This window comes from Lontra canadensis, unplaced genomic scaffold, assembly GCF_010015895.1.
Source record: "Lontra canadensis isolate GAN:19392208 unplaced genomic scaffold, GSC_riverotter_1.0 scaffold54, whole genome shotgun sequence".
Taxonomy (NCBI): domain Eukaryota; kingdom Metazoa; phylum Chordata; class Mammalia; order Carnivora; family Mustelidae; genus Lontra; species Lontra canadensis.
Window position 1 is genome coordinate 515764 of NW_022631048.1, and position 18831 is coordinate 534594.

At 39.5% G+C, this 18831-nt stretch overlaps 1 protein-coding gene across 5 annotated transcripts in view; it reads right to left on the reverse strand.

Moving 5' to 3' along the window:
* Positions 1–18831, reverse strand: part of VPS41 (VPS41 subunit of HOPS complex) — a 168946-nt gene that overhangs the window by 68495 nt on the left and 81620 nt on the right. For 4 of the 5 annotated variants that reach the window (XM_032874943.1, XM_032874941.1, XM_032874942.1 and 1 more), the window contains 2 exons: positions 2403–2522; positions 1106–1252 (listed from right to left, as the gene is read on the reverse strand). In XM_032874943.1, coding sequence (XP_032730834.1) covers positions 1106–1252; positions 2403–2522 — 267 coding nt within the window. Of the gene's footprint in view, positions 1–1105; positions 1253–2402; positions 2523–18608; positions 18645–18831 lie in introns of those variants that run through there. The other variant, XM_032874945.1, reaches the window with a different exon arrangement.

The following is an 18831-nucleotide window of genomic DNA, read 5'->3' on the forward strand; positions in this document are numbered from 1 at the left end:
ATACGTGAAAACAATTAAAGAAAGGAGAACTAGAATCATAGCAACCTAAGGGCTAGGAGGACCTTACCTCAAGTTAACAATGCTAGTTTTGGTTAGTAAGCAGCACCGCATTAATAATTTTTGAGCGTTCCTTTTCCGGAAAAGAGTACATTTTAAATAACCATGTCTCTTTCAAGACTGTTCTAGAATTTTGCGGCAAAATAATGACAACTGAGGTTTATGAAGCACTTACAACATGTCAGATTATGCTAAGCTCTTTGTAGGCATTACCTCACTCAATCCTCTCCAGAGCTCAGGACAGGAGAACAATCCATACTCCTATTTGTGGATGAGGAGAGTCAGGCTTAGGCTCACACAGGAAGTACGTGTCAGACCTGTGTGACTCTAAAGCCTGGCTGTGCCACCAGACTGTCGCTGGGATACAGTATTGTACCATTCTTAGTGATTTTTTGGTTTATTTTGTTTAGATTAAGCTATATATTTTTAAAGGGAAGTCAACAACTTTGGGTTCTGAAATACCTAATACAAGACAAACACTGGTACACGAAAAATAAATGTGAGTGAGCTTTGGGTCCTCTTTTGTAGAATGGCTGAATTTCATTTACCCAGGCACACAAGGAGCAGAAGGCCGCATGCCACAAAACAGCCCCTAATCTTATCAATAATAAGTCTGGATCTCTGCTCCATCCAACTATGACCAAGCAAGTGGGATGATTCAGTTTTAACATTCTCTTCCCACGATCATCAACTCTAATGAAGAAACTAAGGGGAATGGAGAGAACAATAAAGAATGGGAAACCTGACAAACCAACGAAAACAACCACACGTTCCATAAATAGCTAAGGTCGACCAAGTGGGGGAGATTTAAAGATCACAGGTGGCAGCAAGGAAGAGCTCACAGTGTGTTTTGCACACAAAAGGGAAAGAAAGACAGTATCTCCAAATTTCTGCATATGAAAGGATTTCAGCATAAATATCACACAATGTGAATATTCAGGGGTAAATATTTTGCTTCCTAGAAGCCACTCAAGACCTCATACTCCTTCGGACCCTCCTCAGTGGATCTTTTAACAACATGGACTTATTATCAAGACAAGCAAACCACCTTGACGGAAGTCCCCCAGCCAATAATCAGCGTCACGCTGTCCTTCCAGCAGAGGCTGCACGGATACATATCTGGGCGCAGACTTATGTCATCCCGGGGCACATTGGTGATTCTCTGCTTGGAGGTGATGTCAAAAATCTTCACACCCTGAAAAATACAAGAGCATTAAGTATCCTCTACTCGGGAGAAGGAAAGGAGAGGAAAACTTATTAACAGCCCCTGCCACACACCACCAATAACCAGCACCTGGAAATATTGACAGTGTTTATTGAGCACCGCTGGGAGCCATGCAAGAGAAAATGCTCCACTCCACACAAACCCTGTGAGGACCCACAACAAAAGAAAACCTCTACCCTTCTTTGGGGACAAAAGAGATTTTATTAGTAGATGGCATCAGGGGCTCAAACACAACACAAATGGGAAATGGAACAGATATCCACCACCGCATTTCCAAAATGACGGACAAGTAACATTTCTAATTGTATTGTTCCACTAAAAAAAAAAATGGAGGTTTTTTTTTAGAAAAGCTTTGAATCTGACAAACCACTATGTGAAAAGAAAACTATACCTGACATTTTAAAACACTGAAATGGAAACATCAAGCAAGCAGCTAACTAAAAATAAACCAAGAGGTCACAGGTTTGTTTACCCTTAACTGTGACCTGGGAGAAGCTTAAGAAAAGTCCTGAATAGCAAGGTGGGTTCTGGGAGAGTTCTACTATTAAAACTGAATAGGACAAATTTACTAAATTATACCTTGAAATTTTAAAGGATAAGCCAGATGTCAAAAATTAATTTTTAAAGTTTCTACTCAGCCTTTCTCATATTGAGTAAACTTTAAATAGAGTGCAACACCAAAAATTACAATCTACTTTTTAAAAGGCAGGCCTCTTTTCCACCTGTGATTATATGGGGAGTAAAATGAAATCAGCAATATCCTGTACTTGTTCCACAGCAACATACTTGCCCTTGGCTAATAGGCAAATGGTATTTTCAATACCGCATTCCCAATGCAACCCTTCAATTATTAAGATGCCTTTTCATTTTCTTGGCTATTCTCCATGCCTCGGGTTTCTTACTCCAAGATAAAGTCCAGAATATGTTGGGAATTACTCTATTATGAAAGCCGAAAGCAATCTAATCTCTTTAACCTTCCAGGTATGAGAGCAGTCGCCACTTGAATGTCTTAGAAAAGACCACTGCAGCCGGTGGCTTCTTTCCCTTTGTCACAGCTCTCCCAATGTGTCCACTTTTCTGGCTCTGAAGAAGGATCAGGAAGATGAAGATGTGATTTTACCATATTATTGGCCCAAGCAATCAGGTGGCCTCTCCACTTCACGCTCCTTATGTTCCCTTCTCCTTCGTGCAGAACAGAAGACTTCCATCTGCTCATCCAAGATCGTTCAAAGAGCAGCAACTAGGGACAAATACAAAGGATGTTTAGAAACTGAGAAGCATATATTAGGTTTCTTACCTTTTTTTTTTTTTGGCTGGTCCTCGGAATGTTGAAGTTACTACAAAGTCAAGCCACAAGATGGCACCAAAATACCAAAATTCATGGAGAAAAATTCGTCAGTCAAGATTTGTGTCACAGAAAGTTCTTTAAATGATTGCCCAGAAATTAATTTATTTTGTAACTGGGGAAATCAAAACTTTGTAATTTTTTTCCTTGAAAATAAACTACTAGTCACAGTTTAAACTGTAATAGTTAGAAGAAGCCTGTTTTTCATTTAACCCGAGAAAAATAATTTTACAATGATGTTTGAACAGTAATTCATGTCATAAAATAAGATAAACTTGCTTTAGGATTAAACTTTTTTTAAGAAGTTCATAGTTAGCCAGGGTCTTTATTTTAAAAGGAAGAATCTATTAAAAAAAAAAATCTGCTGGGGAGGGTGGTGCCTGGCTGGCTCAGTCGGTTGTGCTTGCGACTCCTGATCTCAGGGTTTTAAGTTCGAGCCTCACACTGGGTGTAGAGACTGATTAAAAATAAAATCTTTAAAAAAAAAAAATCTGCCAGATAAATTTTATTACCAAATATAACTGGTTAAAATCTCTAAGACTAGTGAAGATATAGTTCTAGTAATTCATGCATTATTAAGGATACAGTATTTTTTCTTGATGTACCCAATTTAAATCCCTTAAGACATTTATATAACATAATATAATTTATATAATATATAATTTATAATATATAACTTCAGACATGTAATCCTGAAATATATGTTTATCTTTTAAAAGCAAGGCTAAGGATAGAATTGATCACAGAATTGTAAAAATTCCTATCTTTAGAATAAATTTCAGTTTACCTTAGTGTATTTTGTGTTCTTTCCCACCCTTAAAGGGGAAAAACAGGTACCAGGAGAAAGAGAATAAATTCACATTTTATTTATATTTCTTGCAGATATTTCTCAGTAGCTAGGCTCCCATAGTCAAAAAAGGGGCAAACACAAGACAAATATGCACCAAAACCCTAAAATTAAGTAAGTGTCCACATTCACAAATACACTGAGAATGGTCACTTTAAAATGACATAAACGTCTGAAGTTCTCTATTATCCATGAAAAGAAAGGTGGCTTCACCCGGTCCATAGTGGAGACTGGAGGGAGGGCTTTTACTGACCATATGGTATCCCGTCTTCCCACCAGACAGATACAGGGTATCCTCTTTGCTCTCAAAGATCTTCCCACCCATCTTGTCCCTTTCCAATCCAGGTTCTAAGTAAGAAATCACCACCACCACGCCTCCCTACTCCCAGTTAAAGACCCTTAGGCCCATCTCTGTGATTTTTCCTCTCCCTCCACCATGATGCAAAAAAAAAGAGCCAAGGAGGTCGCTGAAGAGGTTCACTATTTTGTGACAGGGTAAGTTTGAAATCTGGGGAAGGAGGAGAACGCCTGAGATTATCCTTCCTGCTACACATTCCACTAAAGATGGGTAACTAAAAACAATGACATTAAACGTGAGGAATTGATACGATCACAATGTCTATCTTCCACCTGTGGCCTGGATCCAAGGGAGGGGATTTTCAGAAGTGGGCTGGGCCCCAGAAGCACCCCATAGCCACCTGCTAGGAGGAATGGCTGACTGGGTAGTGAGGAGGAAAGTGTGGTGTCACATGGCATCAAATTCCTCTCCCTCCGATCCCACCTAGAGATGACCAATGCTGTGTGAGAGGGGAACATTCCACACTTGTGCTAGGAAAACTAAATATGCCCCCAATTCTAAATGAAGAGATCTATAAACTATGACAGAAACAAGACCTCAGTGAAGGCCACAATTTAACTCATTACAAGAAAGAGCCCATCTGGGAAGTAGGTGGTAGGGCAGATGCCAGTAAGCCCAAACACCTCACGCTCAGCGTCATAGTGGTGGAGGTAAGGGGCGGCATGGGAAAATCGCACTCAGGGACACAGAGAGAGTGATCAGCACTGGCAGTGTAACCCGAGTAGCCACTCATGCTGTCACTGGGCCACAGAGCTTGGAAGGAGGAAAGAGATCTGGGGGCACTGCGGTGGGTGCCCATCAGTGGCAGGCTGTGCCCTACAAGAGAACCTCAAACTGCCTCAGTGGATACAGCAAGCAGGCTCTTAACACATAACACCAATATTTACACCCTTTGGAAGCCACTTCCCTAACAGGCAATTGTGTTCCAATTCAGGCAGGAAGGAAAACACAGAACTTCCTTCTCCTACCATGTCCAGAATAAAAGATTTGGACAAATCCTCACAAAATCTATGACATATTCACAGCAACTACAACTGTGAATACTGAATATAGACTTCTCCCAGTAAACACGAACAAGAAAAAACACCAGCCATATGGAAGAATCCAGTATTTGAAAACAACAGGACTTATCTAGGGAATAAGGGAAATCTCCCACTCCCACTTCCACAAGAATGAGCCCTTCCATCAAACAGACAAGAACTTTAAGAAATACTTATTTTTCTCAGGTGACAACAAAATTAAGCAAATGAACACCAAAGGATAAGAAATACAGAGCAAAGCTGAAACTAAAGAGCAAAACAAAACAAACAAAAAAACTCTATACTCTCGAGTAAGAGAGGAAATCAAACTGTGACCAGAGCACTTTGAAAATGAGAACACAAATACTGCACACATCTAAACTTTAGGGGATGCAGTCGAAGTTGTAAACAGGGTAAGTCCATAGCTCTAAAAGTCAGTAATGAGTAGAAACAGATGTGGGTGCACTAGCTACATGACAAAAACAAAAATTTCTTATTGAGAGATATAAAAGGAGAGCTACATAAATGTACATTATGTTCCTGGATAAGACTCAAAATTCTCACTGAAAAGCCCAAGTTTTAGTAGTTAATCTGTGATTTTAATGGGAGCATAAAGAAAACCCCAAAGGAATTATTTATAGAACTTCCAAAATGTTATCAATTCATTTGAAGATATGTGAGAATAATAGGAATTTTTTTTAATGAAGCGATTTGTGGCTGGAAGGTTGGGTGTTTAGTAAAATTGGTACTCAGAACAGTACAGCAATGGTCCTACGCAGGGAAGCAGGTGCCCTCAACTCACAGCCTTTCTGGAGAATCCTTTAGTACTGGGGAGTCAAAGCTTTAAAAATGACCTCAGAAGTCTGCGCCTAGATATTTATGCTCAGAAGTTATCAGACAACTGAGTAAACAAGTATGTAAAGTTATTGTAACAGCTAGAAATGGACTAATGACTGGGAAATGACTGACTAAAGCGTGGCAGAGCTAGATCACCCAAGAAGAGGATGCGCCCATTTATAAATGATTTTATACACCTACGTTTATTTAATGTAAAAATATGTTCAGGGCCATTAAATAAAAAAGCAGATTGCAAAATAGTATTAAATATGATGACTTTTAAATAAAATATGTGTATCCATATAGAAAAATCTGAAGGATACCTTTTAAAGTAATTATAATTCTAGAAACAGGTGATAGGAGATTTATATATTATTTCTATTTCATGATTATTCTGCTTGGAACATGTGAATTACTTTTATGTTCACACATAGCTGAAAATCCATTCTCCAATTTTGACAATCAACATAACTTAAGAGAACAGCCGAAATAAAACAGCATCAATTCAGTGAAACCTAGAGAAAGAAGGAATGTTTCATTCATAATAAATGTGTTAGAATTAATTCGCATAAACTGTACCGACTTTTTAAATAAAACGTTAACTTTATAAAAAATGTTAGTGAAGTCTTGTTGCAATTCCAACCAAGACCCAAACTCAGTCTTGCTGAGCCTTTCTGCTGACGGTGGCTGGACCCGGCCTCCTTTGTCTCCTGTTCCAGCTCCAAGAAAACTTCCAGCAGGGGGCAGGAAGAAAAGGAGGGAGAGAAGAATCTGAATTCAGCTGGTCTCAGGGTTGAGTCTGACCTTCCAGAGTTCTATTACAAAACACCCTGTGTACCCTGCTCTGACATGGGATCAAGGAAGCTTCTTCCTTAACATTTTTATAGTACAGACAGCACACATCATCCTGTGGCACTGAGGAGTGCTCAAAAAAAAAAAATAAAAATAAAAAAAAAAGGATGGGGGAGGCTGATATACTGTCTTCTGGAAAGGAAAACAAATTTTAACGAATTTACATTACAGTTTTAGACATGATTTGTGGTATTTTCTGATGTTTCTCAAATAGCAGCAGATTCAATCATTTTCCCTTCATATTTCATGGACGAAAAAGAAGAAATGATGTGTATATAAATGGCCTTCAATATATTAGGGAAGCAAATTCTTTTGTAAGTCCTCCTAATTTCTCGGTTCTGTAAACATTTTAGGGTCATGCTGGTTCTATCACGGGATAATGAATACCACACTGTATCTTGCTCACTGGCACTCATGTATTTACTTTTCATACCCCAACAGGCTGCAAATGCATGGGGGGAAAGAAACCACATTGACTTGCTAGACGCACAGGGCACGATGAATAGGAGATACTGAATAGGCTTCCCCGGCCCTACCAGTCTCCTCCTTTCTTCCCTTGTCTATGTGCACAGTGTGCTTGCTGCAGGAGGAGCTACATCACACACCCAAGCCCGCCAGGTACTCAGCCCATCTTCAGTTAGTGATGTCCCTAAAGCTATTTTGGACATACTGGCATCTGCCCTGATCTGAAAAATATAAGGGAAGGAACCCTGTGGACTGACTGGTCCACAGTTACTACATCGTCGATGTAACGACATCCCTTGAGAAGGGGCTCATTTATATTGACTCCCTGTCCTACACCTGAAATGTCGGTCCAGTTCCCTTTGCTCAGCAGCAGAGGAGATAATCTGTGCATAACAGATCACAGATCTGGGAAGTGCTTTTAAGATTAGTCTTCCTCGGGCTGCCTGGGTGGCTCAGTGGGTTAAGCCTCTGCCTTCAGCTCAGGTCATGATCTCAGGGTCCTGGGATCGAGTCCCACATCAGGCTCTCTGCTAGGCAGGGAGCCTGCTTCCTCCTCTCTCTCTCTCTCTCTCTCTACTTGTGATCTCTCTGTCAAATAAATAAAATCTTTAAAAAAAAAAATTAGTCTTCCTCTATTCAGTTTAGCTGACTGCAGTTCCCTCATTTCGGGGATGCCACCTGGCCTCCCACTTGGCCCAAACGGTGAGGATTTAAACTGGGTTTGTGCACTGCTGACAGGCCCCCCCATCACTGCCATGCCCTCTTCTCCTGGTGGTCTAGCCTTCGCCTGCTTCTCTCCTCTCTGGTACCTCCCCGGGTCCTTAAGGCACTTATTTCTGCCTTCCCTCTCCACTCTACTTTCTTCCTTACTCATGAGTCCTACTTCCCAATCCATACATAGCAGAAAACCTTAAATGTCAGCGAGTAATTATGGAAGCGTCGCCATTACTGTTCTTTGAAACTCTTCGAATACAACTAGGCAGCCCCTCAGGATTTGATCTGCAGTGTTCTGTGGGACCCATGGTTTCACCCAGGAGGGAAAAGGACCAGACAATCCACTCTCCATTTGCTTTTTTAATCCTAATCTACAGGAAATTCAAGCAGAAACAAACTGTCTGGCAGGAATGCCAAGGAAAGTTCCACTTCAGTGATTTAAGAAATGATAAGCTGCTCTTCTTACAGTCTACACTAATTTAACTACAGCAGAACTACCTGCCTGTATTTCACTGACATTTAATAAAATCCATTTCTTTCTTCTAGTCATAAAACTGCCTAGAGACCTACTGAGCATGAATGTTCTACAAAGCATTTTAGAGGGTAAGTCATTGAGTGAACTACCTTTAAAAGCAGCTGGTTAATTTATTTGGTTCATCCTCCACATCCCATAATATTGAATTGTCATTATCACAATACCGTGAGCAATTTAAGCTCAATGGGAGCTAAGTACATAGAGAGGAAAAACTGTTTCCAAGAGGTCTATTTTTTGTTGGAGAAAGTATTCTAGGGCTTTATTTCCCATAAATCCACATTCTGGCAGTCAGCACTCTTGGTACTTATATTTCAATAGGAGCCCTCACATCCTCAGCAATATACTTTATTCTCCTATGTTTTGTGCTGATAAATCTATCTAGTACTTTGCTACGCTACAGAGTGGGAAGGATGCACATCCTAGAATCTTCCCCACACAGGGAGGGATTCCTTTTGGGCTGTAATAAAGCCACCGAATCTGGCAACATAACACCCATCATTACCCATCACCCACTCTTCCCTGATGGAGGAAAGGGAGGATGATTGGCCCCTTTTTAATCATCTTGTGATCTTTCAAGTATATAAATCACTTGAGTCCTTCAGGCTTCCTACACACCGGCGGCACCGCTCGCTCTGAGGCAGACAACAGTGTGGGGAAGAACAGCTGGGGTGGAGGAGAGCCCACAGGCGAGTCCTAGACGGCAGGTGCGCTACTGCAGGAAGGACCGAGGGGCTTGGAGAAAACAGACTCCATAAAGACAAAATACCAAATCCCAGAAGATGCTGGAGCTCGAGATAATAAAACTGAGAGATAAAGAAAGAAAAGGAAAACCCAGCACATTAGAACATGCCAAAGAGATGAAGGACATAAGGATGGGCAGGAGCTGGCACAGAAGGATTTAAACATCCAGAGTTGGAAAAGATTAGAAATGAAATCCAAGAAGTCAAGAAAGCAAGTAAGAAAAAGTGAGCGAGCACAGAGAAGAGCTGGGATAGTGTTGGGGGCTCCTGACAACAGACAGGAGTCCTGGATCTGGATGGAGACAGGAGTGACCACAAAGAGGGAATGGCAGGTGCCTCTGTCTTGCTTCCTGCTTTGGCTCAGTACCAAAGTTTAACACACGCAGCTTTTCCAAACACCATCCAGAAAGAACATAAAGCATGTAGGAAGAGAAAGAGAGTTTCCTGAATGCAGTATTGCTTAAATTCAGTGGTGATTTGCGGGATGAGTTATAATCCTTCCATCTCCTTTCCCTAGATGTAATTTAGTGTGTTTAAAAGAGGTTAAACATGGCTCCAAAACTGCTACCACAGGAAGTCTCGGTACCCAGATGTATTTCCAGGGCTTGCTTAACAGACCACTTGCTTCCGAGCAATGTCTGAGTAAACACAACGCCAATGCAACGCAGCTTTTGGACAAAAGCCCTTGAAGTTAACCAATCCCGTGAAAACGCTTTGAAATTTGAGAAACACCCTACCGACATCAGGTAACAGTCAATTCAGTGACCAAGAATTCCAAGCTACAGGTTCAATGAGAACAAAAAGAAGCTAAACACTAGAGGTGACATGTAGGAGCACCTTCCTTTATATTAAAAAGTAGTGATGACAGACAGACAGAGATCTGTGTATCCACCTGCCCATCAATATGGGTTTAGCAGTTACCTGTGGCTACATGTGAGGGAGGCTCCTACTTAAACCGGCAATCTGCAATTTCTGCATATGCAAATGCACAACTGCAACTATGATTTTAAAAGTAAATAAGGTATTCTGAAATAATTTTACCACTTTAAAAAAAAAAAAAACTTCCATTATGGGTCCCAGACTTAACAGTGCTAGTGGTCAAGCCAAAACTTTGGGTCTGTTTTTTAATTTGCAGCTGTTTAAGGATACATTTCCTGGGGCTGGTGTTAAGGTTGAAGCCATTTAGCAGCAGCGTAAACACAAAAAGTCATCCACTGGGTGATTAAACTTGAATTAATGCTCTGTGCGATGCATGAGGATCTCTAATTTTAAATGCGCATAATCTCAATCACAGACGACTGGAAGCAGATCTTCACCTGGTGGGGATTATGAAAAATATAAAAACTGCCAAGTCTTGAGGAACGGAAAAAGTCACCTGATCAAACAGGTTTATGTGTTAGAACAAGCACTTCACTCAATTGAAAGTAAAGCAGAAGGGGAAAAAATAAAGAAGAGGGCACCGTCTGCAGAAGAAACCAAGTGTCCTGAACTTGCCCTTCAGAGGGTACATTGTTCTGTCCTTGACAGCCTCCATGCAAGTGGGAGAGCCGGTGGTGTGAGCAGACTCACATGGATGGAGGAGCTTCTCCGTGCCCTCTTTTTACAGACTTCAGTATCTACTCTAAGTCTCATTATGACTCCTATATAATGCCTCCCTGGGAACAAGAATAATTATTCCAGATTTAGCCAAAATTGGAGAAAAGGCCACAGGCTATTTAGTAAGCAGCAATAATTTGTGCTCAAACTGACAATAAATATCAAATGGACAGTCTTCATTGTCCTGGCTTCTATGGTAATATTAAAAGCTGCCCCAAGCAAAGAATACAGTCAGACAAATCACAAAGGAAGATATATAAGTGGCCGGGAAATAAAAATGTTTGAAATTGCTAATAATTCAAAGAAGTTACAAAACAAAACAATGGACTATCTTTCTTTGTATATCAAAACTGGCAAAGAAAATGTGGAGAAACAGGTAGCCTCATACACAGCTGGTATAAACTGGTATGTTTCCTCAAATGCAACTTATGTGGTGGTATGCATCTAAATCCTAAAAAATAATCAGGATCTCTGACTCAGTAATCCCAATCCTAGGAATCAGAGCTAGGGAAGAACTAAAAAGCATAGTGTCAGTTCATGCCCAAAGATTTCTAGCTTCAGTACATCATGATTTATGATAACCAAAACCGGGATAGAACTTAATGGTCTAATACTAGGAGTTAACAAAAATTAAATAGATCAATAGGATGGAATATTATATAACCATTAAAAATGTCTGAAATAGGGGCACCTGGGTGGCTCAGTGGGTTAAGGCCTCAGCCTTCGGCTCAGGTCATGATCCCAGGGTCCTGGGATTGAGCCCCGCATTGGGTCTCTGCTCTGCGGGGAGCCTGCTTCCTCCTCTCTCTCTGCCTGCTTCTATGCCTACTTGTGATCTTTGTCTGTCAAATGAATAAATAAAATATTAAAAAAAAAATGTCTGAATTAAGTTAGACTTCAACAGTGTAGGTAATTTCATGTGATTTACAATGTTAAGCAGAGATCCAAAATATTGAGGTTACTTTATATATTCTTTTATTATTGCCTTTTCTTACAAAAGTAATGCAAGTATTTTTTTTTTTTAAGGATTTATTCATGTATTTGATAGCATGCATGTGGCAAGCACAAGCAGACTCAAGGTGGGGTTCCATCCCAGGACCCTGGGATCATGACCGGAACTGAATGCAGAGGCTCAGCCAACTGAACCACCCAGGTGCCCCAGTAATGCATGTTTTCTTAAAAAAATAAAAAATTTGGGACGCCTGGGTGGCTCAATTGGTTAAGCAGCTGCCTTCGGCTCAGGTCATGATCCCAGCATCCTGGGATCGAGTCCTACAGAGGGCTCCTTGCTCAGCGGGGAGCCTGCTTCTCCCTCTGCCTCTGCCTACCACTCTGTCTGCCTGTGCTCATGCTCTCTCTCTCTCTCTCTAACAAATAAATAAATAAAATCTTAAAAAAAAATAAAATAAAAAATTTGAAAAAGGGGGGGCAGTAAATGCCATGGAAATCCCACTTGTTATCCTGCCCAGACATTGTTAAAGTTAATATTTTGCCAATAATTTCAGAGGTAGCCTTTCACGAACATTTCAATATATACAATTACATTTCTACCAAAAAAAAAAAAAAACCAACAAAAAGAAATCAGAGTAAATATACACTTTTGTAAAGTACCTCAACACAAGCAATCTAGCAAATGTCTGGCATTTTATTCGCTGCAACTGAGAAAGAGAAAAGTGGACAGCCAGGAGTTGGCCAGGCACTCACAGCTAGGCCTTGGTGCTCTCTGGGTGAACATAAACAATTTCACAGAACACTAACATCAGACAAAGCCTCGTGACCATGAAAGATCAGGATAAAAACAAGACCACTCCATAAGCATGTCTGAACACAGACAAAATAAGAACATTTTCCAAGCCACATAAATGATCAAATATCTCCCTATCCTGGCTAAAATGAGAGACTGCTGCTTCTTTACCAATGATATTTTTAGCCTTGATTCTTTCCTCCTCCTAGACAAGATTTATTAACATACCCAACTGTAGCATTACTCTTGCTTTCTGAAAACTGAAAGGAAACAAACAATAGGGGAGCAAGTGTAAAGGCAAAGGAGGGCAAAATTACCCCACAGTGATACATACATATATGTACACATACACGTTCTTCCCCCTCAAAAGGCTTGGTAACATTTTATCTCATTTTCCTGCAAAATCCCATTCTGATTCATAGTCTAATGGATCAACTGCTTTCCACCAACAGCATGCCACCCATCTACTTTTGGAAATATGCTGTATGCCATTCCTAAAATCCAGGCACTGTGTGGTCACAGCTCTTAGCGTGGACCCTGACACAAAGTTGTGTTCAAGAAGCAGAGATCTGGGCCAAACGGTCCTGTTTGAAAAGCCTGTGATTCAGCTTGTATCGGTGACGACAACCTATAATACTTGCAGCTAAGATGCCTTTGTTTCAATAGCCGTATCTTAAAAAAAGAGAAAAACCTCCCAAAGTTAATACACATCTTGTATATAGGCAGACAACACCTCTCAGTGTTCATGACAGTCAAGGTATTAAATCTCACAAGAAAACACGATGAGCAATCTGAAGCAGGCAGTTATTCTTACACAGTCATTAACTACTCAAAATACTGAAGAAAAACCACAGCACTCTCAGCACGCAAAGGAAGATAGTTTCAGTAAGGAGCAAAGGATGGTTTGATTGCTCCAGGAAGACAGATGGCAAACCTGACGTCAGAACTAGGGGGAAGCTGCAAACAATATGGAAATATTACGTATGGAAAAGTGAGCTGAACTCATGAAAGAAAAAAGCTTCTATTGTCAAAAGATTTTTGATGGATATGAAACAAGAGAGATCACTGAAGAAAACAAGGCTTCCATGACTCCATCTCAAAGACTCTGGGAATCTGACATGTTGATATCAAAAAAGCAATGAATATTTGAAACAAGTGAACCTGATTTTGAAAGCAGTGAAGAATGCCTATTGACACTGAAATGATTTCTACTTTAAGAACTGGATTTCTATTTTTAGCTTCAGCAAATTCAGTAGGTACAGAAAAAGCCCGTCAAAATACACTTTTTTTTTTTTAAGATTTATTCATTTGAGAGAGAGAGAGAGAGATCACAAGTAGGCAGAGAGGCAGGCAGAGAGAGAGGAGGAAGCAGGCTCCCCGCCGAGCAGAGAGCCCGATGCAGGGCCCGATCCCAGGACCCTGAGATCATGACCTCAGCTGAAGGCAGAGGCTTAACCCACTGAGCCACCCAGGCGCCCCCAAAATATACTTTTACGACACAGCAATTTCACGATTTGGTTTTTACATATCTAAAAAAAATGTTTGTGAAGGTTATATTTGTGTAGTACTTCTTATTAATGGTTTTTTTTTAATCAATTTTGGTATGTGTAGAACATGAAATGAATTTCTAGTAATGGTACCACAATTTATAACATAGTACTTGAAGAAATGAAGGTATTTATGTACAATGGCTCAACATCCAACCGTAAATTTGGATGTAAATTTGGTAGCTACCTATGGAGTAATGTGTGACAAACGTTTGCACATACAAAGCTGCCACGTGACCATTTGCAGAAACATCACCCCCTGAGATTCACTGGAAAACAAACCGAGCAGGATAATTGATAGTCAAATCCCCTTTTGGCCCCAAGAATCCTAGCTCCAACGTCAGCAGAAGATAGCAAACACGGAAGGAAGCACGTCTCCATGTTATGTTTAGTGGTTCACTGGGCTGTCAGGATTCTAGAAAGATCCATATTAGTACAAAAAGGCACTCTATTGAATCCCCTTCTATTGAATTGCCTTCCAGAAGGCAATCTGGAAAGAGAAAAAAAAAAAAAGAATGTACTCTGAATTTGCAGATCACTGTTGGAAACTTACATAAGCTAGCTAATGCTACCACCTCTGTCCTTTGGGGAAAATCTGCCATGAGCCTTCAGCAAAGTGTTTCTCCTCATTTCATGCACACAGACCCTTTCCTTGTTCTCTGACATTTTCTAGCTTACAAAGCAACCTGTCCCTGCGGCCAGGTCCCCTCATTCTATCCCACCACAACGCCAAACAGCTGACTATCTCATTTCTAAAAATGAACTTGGCTGCAAACAGCATGGTGACAATTTAATAATTTGTCAGAGTGGTAGAACCAACTATTATGAAGTGTATTTCAGAGTTCAAAGGTAAAGGTTGTAGGAAGCGGAAGTTTATCTGCTGACAGAGAAAACTGAGCAATTAAAAAAAAAAATCCAGGTAAGAACTGCTTGGCAGACTTATTTCTAAAATAGAAACCTCATTGTTATGTTCATGTATTAGAATTTTTGCCACACAAGAGGTTACACTTTAAAAAAAAATCCATAGGGTCACATGTTTGAAAGCTCTCTCCAATAGCACTTTTAAGAGATGTGCTTTTTCTTTCTTTTTTTCCCTCCAACATGGAAACAAAACAGAATTTGGAATAAGCTTTTTATGCTCATGTGTCAAGCAGGGGAGTCCATAAATCCAGCTCTGGCATTCAACTACTGAGAAGTTACCTTGAAAACCTAAAATAAAAGTTTATGCCAAACAGAACTACACGTCCTCCGCCTAGTCCCTGATGGATAAGGAGCTATCTCTAAAGACCTAAAAAGCCGGAACCTTAAAAAGGAAATAACAAATGTGTCAAACTGCAGTCTCGAGTTTTTTCTGCTATGTTGCTGTTTTGCAGGGCTATTCTGAACTGTACGTTGTAATTACTTGAAAAAATGTCTTCACAGAAATCACACTTTTAATAAAGTCAGAACAACTAAAATATTAAATCAGACATCTCTTTTATTTTTTCTTATAAATATCCCCCTGTAGGACTTCCATTTTCCTCATTTCGCTTCTCTAGTCTCTGTGCTCCTTTCAGCATTGTTTACAGAAGTTGACATATAATTCAAAGACTCATTTAGCATCAGTCTAGGGAAGATCAGTGTTCTTAAGGGTTAAAAATGCCTTTACTCCATATTGCACCTTCATCTGGCTAGAATAATTTCTCTTTCAAAGGCGGAAGGTCATAACCTCGATTAAATATCGACACGATATTTGTTTTTACTCTCTCTTCTCCCTATAGGATCCGCCATCTGCTCTAAACAGAGAGGTCTTGATATATCTAAAATATATGATTATCGCAACATTATCACCATTTGCTAAATGCTGGACTCTTCAAACTTGCTCAGCTTAGTTTATGGTGCTAGTTGAAAATTGCAGTTGGAAAGATCAGAGTTGCGGCTGGGCCAATGTCATTTTGTTTTTCTCATTTTTCAAACATATAAAATGCCAGAACTTTGTTATAAAAAAGGCAGATCCTCCTAAAAACTTGCCAACACTTTCAAAATGAAAATGATCATTTCACAGTAGTGCCCCCCTTTTAATGTCACCTTCTGAAAGCCTTTTTCTTAGTTTTTAAAATCAAAGATACATTCCTTAATGAAATCAGGAATATTTCCTGAAATATTTTCAACTAAATAAATGTATTTCACAACAAACAAAACACACTAATGCCAAAACCATGCAGCATAAGTGATCTTTAAAAGTGTACACCAGGGGTGCCTGGGTGGCTCAGGGGTTAAGCCTCTGCCTCTGGCTCAGGTCATGATCTCAGGGTCCTGGGATCAAGTCCCACGTTGGGCTCTCTGCTCAGCGGGGAGCCTGCTTCTCCTCTCTCTCTCTGCCTGCCTCTCTGCCCACTTGTGATCTCTCTGTCAAATAAATAAATAAAATCTAAAAAAAAAAAAAAAAAGAAGTATACACTATACAAACACAGAAGGAAGAAATCGTTCTGGGGATTTCTGCAAACCACATCAAAATGGTGCACATTTTGGAAATCTCCAGCTAGTTAACTGCATACAAAGAGGTCATTACAGTTTATTGAATAAACACTGCTTTTCTACTGCTTAATATATACATATTTATATAAGACAATGGATCCAGAGAAATCGCTTGACAGTTTGCATGTTACAAGTCCCTGAATGGAAGACACATTTACATAGCAATGTTTCTTAAGTCTCTAACGTAGGTAAGAGAAATTATGATGGCTTTTTAAAGAGAAAGAACTCAAAATCAAAATGTTTTAAGAGTAGCTAATTTGTTCGTCATCCCACAAATAATTACAGCAAAACTAGTGACTCTAAAACCTAAAAAGGGTATTGGTGCAAGCACAAGTATACACAGATCTAGAAAACTGGAAGTCCAGAAATAAATGTTAACATTTATGATTAACTGATACTTGACAAAGAGGCCAAGACAATGGCAAAAGAATCATTTTTTCAAGGAGGCTGGGGCAACTGGATATCCATATGTAAAAGAATGAGCTTCGACTCCTTCCTCACACCATACACAAAATTAACTCAAAAAAATTCTAGACCTAAAATTAACAGTTAGAACTACATAACTCTTAGAAAAAACACAGGCTTTTATAAATCTTCATGACCTTGAATCAAGCAATGATTTCTTAGATAAGACACCAAAAGCAAAGTGTCAAAAAGGGGGGGGGATTCATGTGACTTTATCAAAATCTAATACTTTGATACCTCACAGGATACCATCAGTAAATTGAGAAGACAGGTCATAGACTGGGAGAAAATATTTGCAAATCATATATTGACAAGGGACATGTATACACACTATCTAAACAATTTTTCGTAAGTGTGTAATAGAAAGGCAAATTGCCCAATCAAAAAATGAGCCAAGAATCCAAAGAGCCATTTCTCCAAAGAAGATATACAAATGGCCAAGAATCACACGAAAAGATGTTCAACATCATTAATCATTAGAATCAAAACAATGAGATACTACTTCACACCCACATGGCATAATCAAAAAGACAGATAAAAATGTTGGTGGGGTGACGGTAGCTCAGTTGGTTAAGCATCTACGAAGGTCATGGTCATGAACCCAGGGTCCTAGGACTGAGCCCCACATCAGGCTCCCTGTGCAGCAGGGGGAGTCTGCTTCTCCCTCTGCCCCTCCCCCTCCTGCTTGCTCTCTCTCTCCCCCCACAAACAAATAAAATCTTTAAAAAAATGAATGTTGTGAGAATATGAAGAAACTGAAATCTCCATATACTGCTAATGAGAATGTAAATTAGTGCAGCCACTTTGGAAACAACTGACAATTGAATTGTACACTTTAAACTGGTAACTTTATGATATGCAAATTATGTATCAATAAAGCTATTAAAAATCTTAAAAAATTGAAAATAAAAAAATCTTAAAAATGATTTTATATCACTTACAATGACATGTAATCATGATTCTTCACATCAAAATATCACACATAAACACTTTTATCAATCCCAATATACTGAGCCCTTTATATAATACACTAGACCTTTAGTGTGTTTTTTGAAATTATTTTAATCCAGAAATTCTTAGTATCACTTTTTAAGAGTCTTTCACCAGATGACCTGAATTGTTTTTATTTTACTTTCATCTTATATACACATAATTAAATATCTTTTTGTGCTTGAAAAGAAATGTCTACAGACGCATTTCTGAAGAACTGAATAGGAAAAAAAGGAGAAATCACAATGCTCTCTCATAAAACAATGAACATAGAACAAACTCTTAAGTAGTCAATGATAATCAAAGAGATGAACCAAAGCCCTGATGTTCTCATCCGTTCAGTATTTGGTACTTCTACTTATTATACCGCCTATCACAATGTTCATTTTTATATAAATTCCAATCCTTCCCATATTCGCTCACCCACACTTGGACTACTTGGTTGTCTACGCAACGTTCATGAACCTACTCAATGAGCTCTGGCCCAAACAGCCACATCCACACTCTCCTTCCTACAGATGTCTATATATGATATCAAATGCTAAGTCGAAGGATGAAGAATACGTAATTGACACAGTTCAGCCAGGCATCCTGCGGTAGACAAGATATCCATGTAGTAATACTACTATGGCAAACTTGATGAGGCTCCAGGTAGCCCCACAGTACAACAGCTATTACTAAACTTCAAGAATAACCAGGTCGCTAAGAACGCAAATTAACACGGAAAAATTCCACCTTCAGAGTCTGAGTCCTACCACTTGGACATCACCAGTCATATTATTTCCACGTTCTTCACACAATACCTTCAAGAAAGAGGGGATAACTGTAAAATTTCTAACTCCTAAAATTGGAAACTGGAACACAGAACTGGCATCCTACACTAGGAAAATACTTAAACCAGAGTGATTTATCAATTTTAAGTATATGAGGGATTATTATTAAGAAGGCATCTGAGGGTGCCTGGGTGGCTCAGTCAGT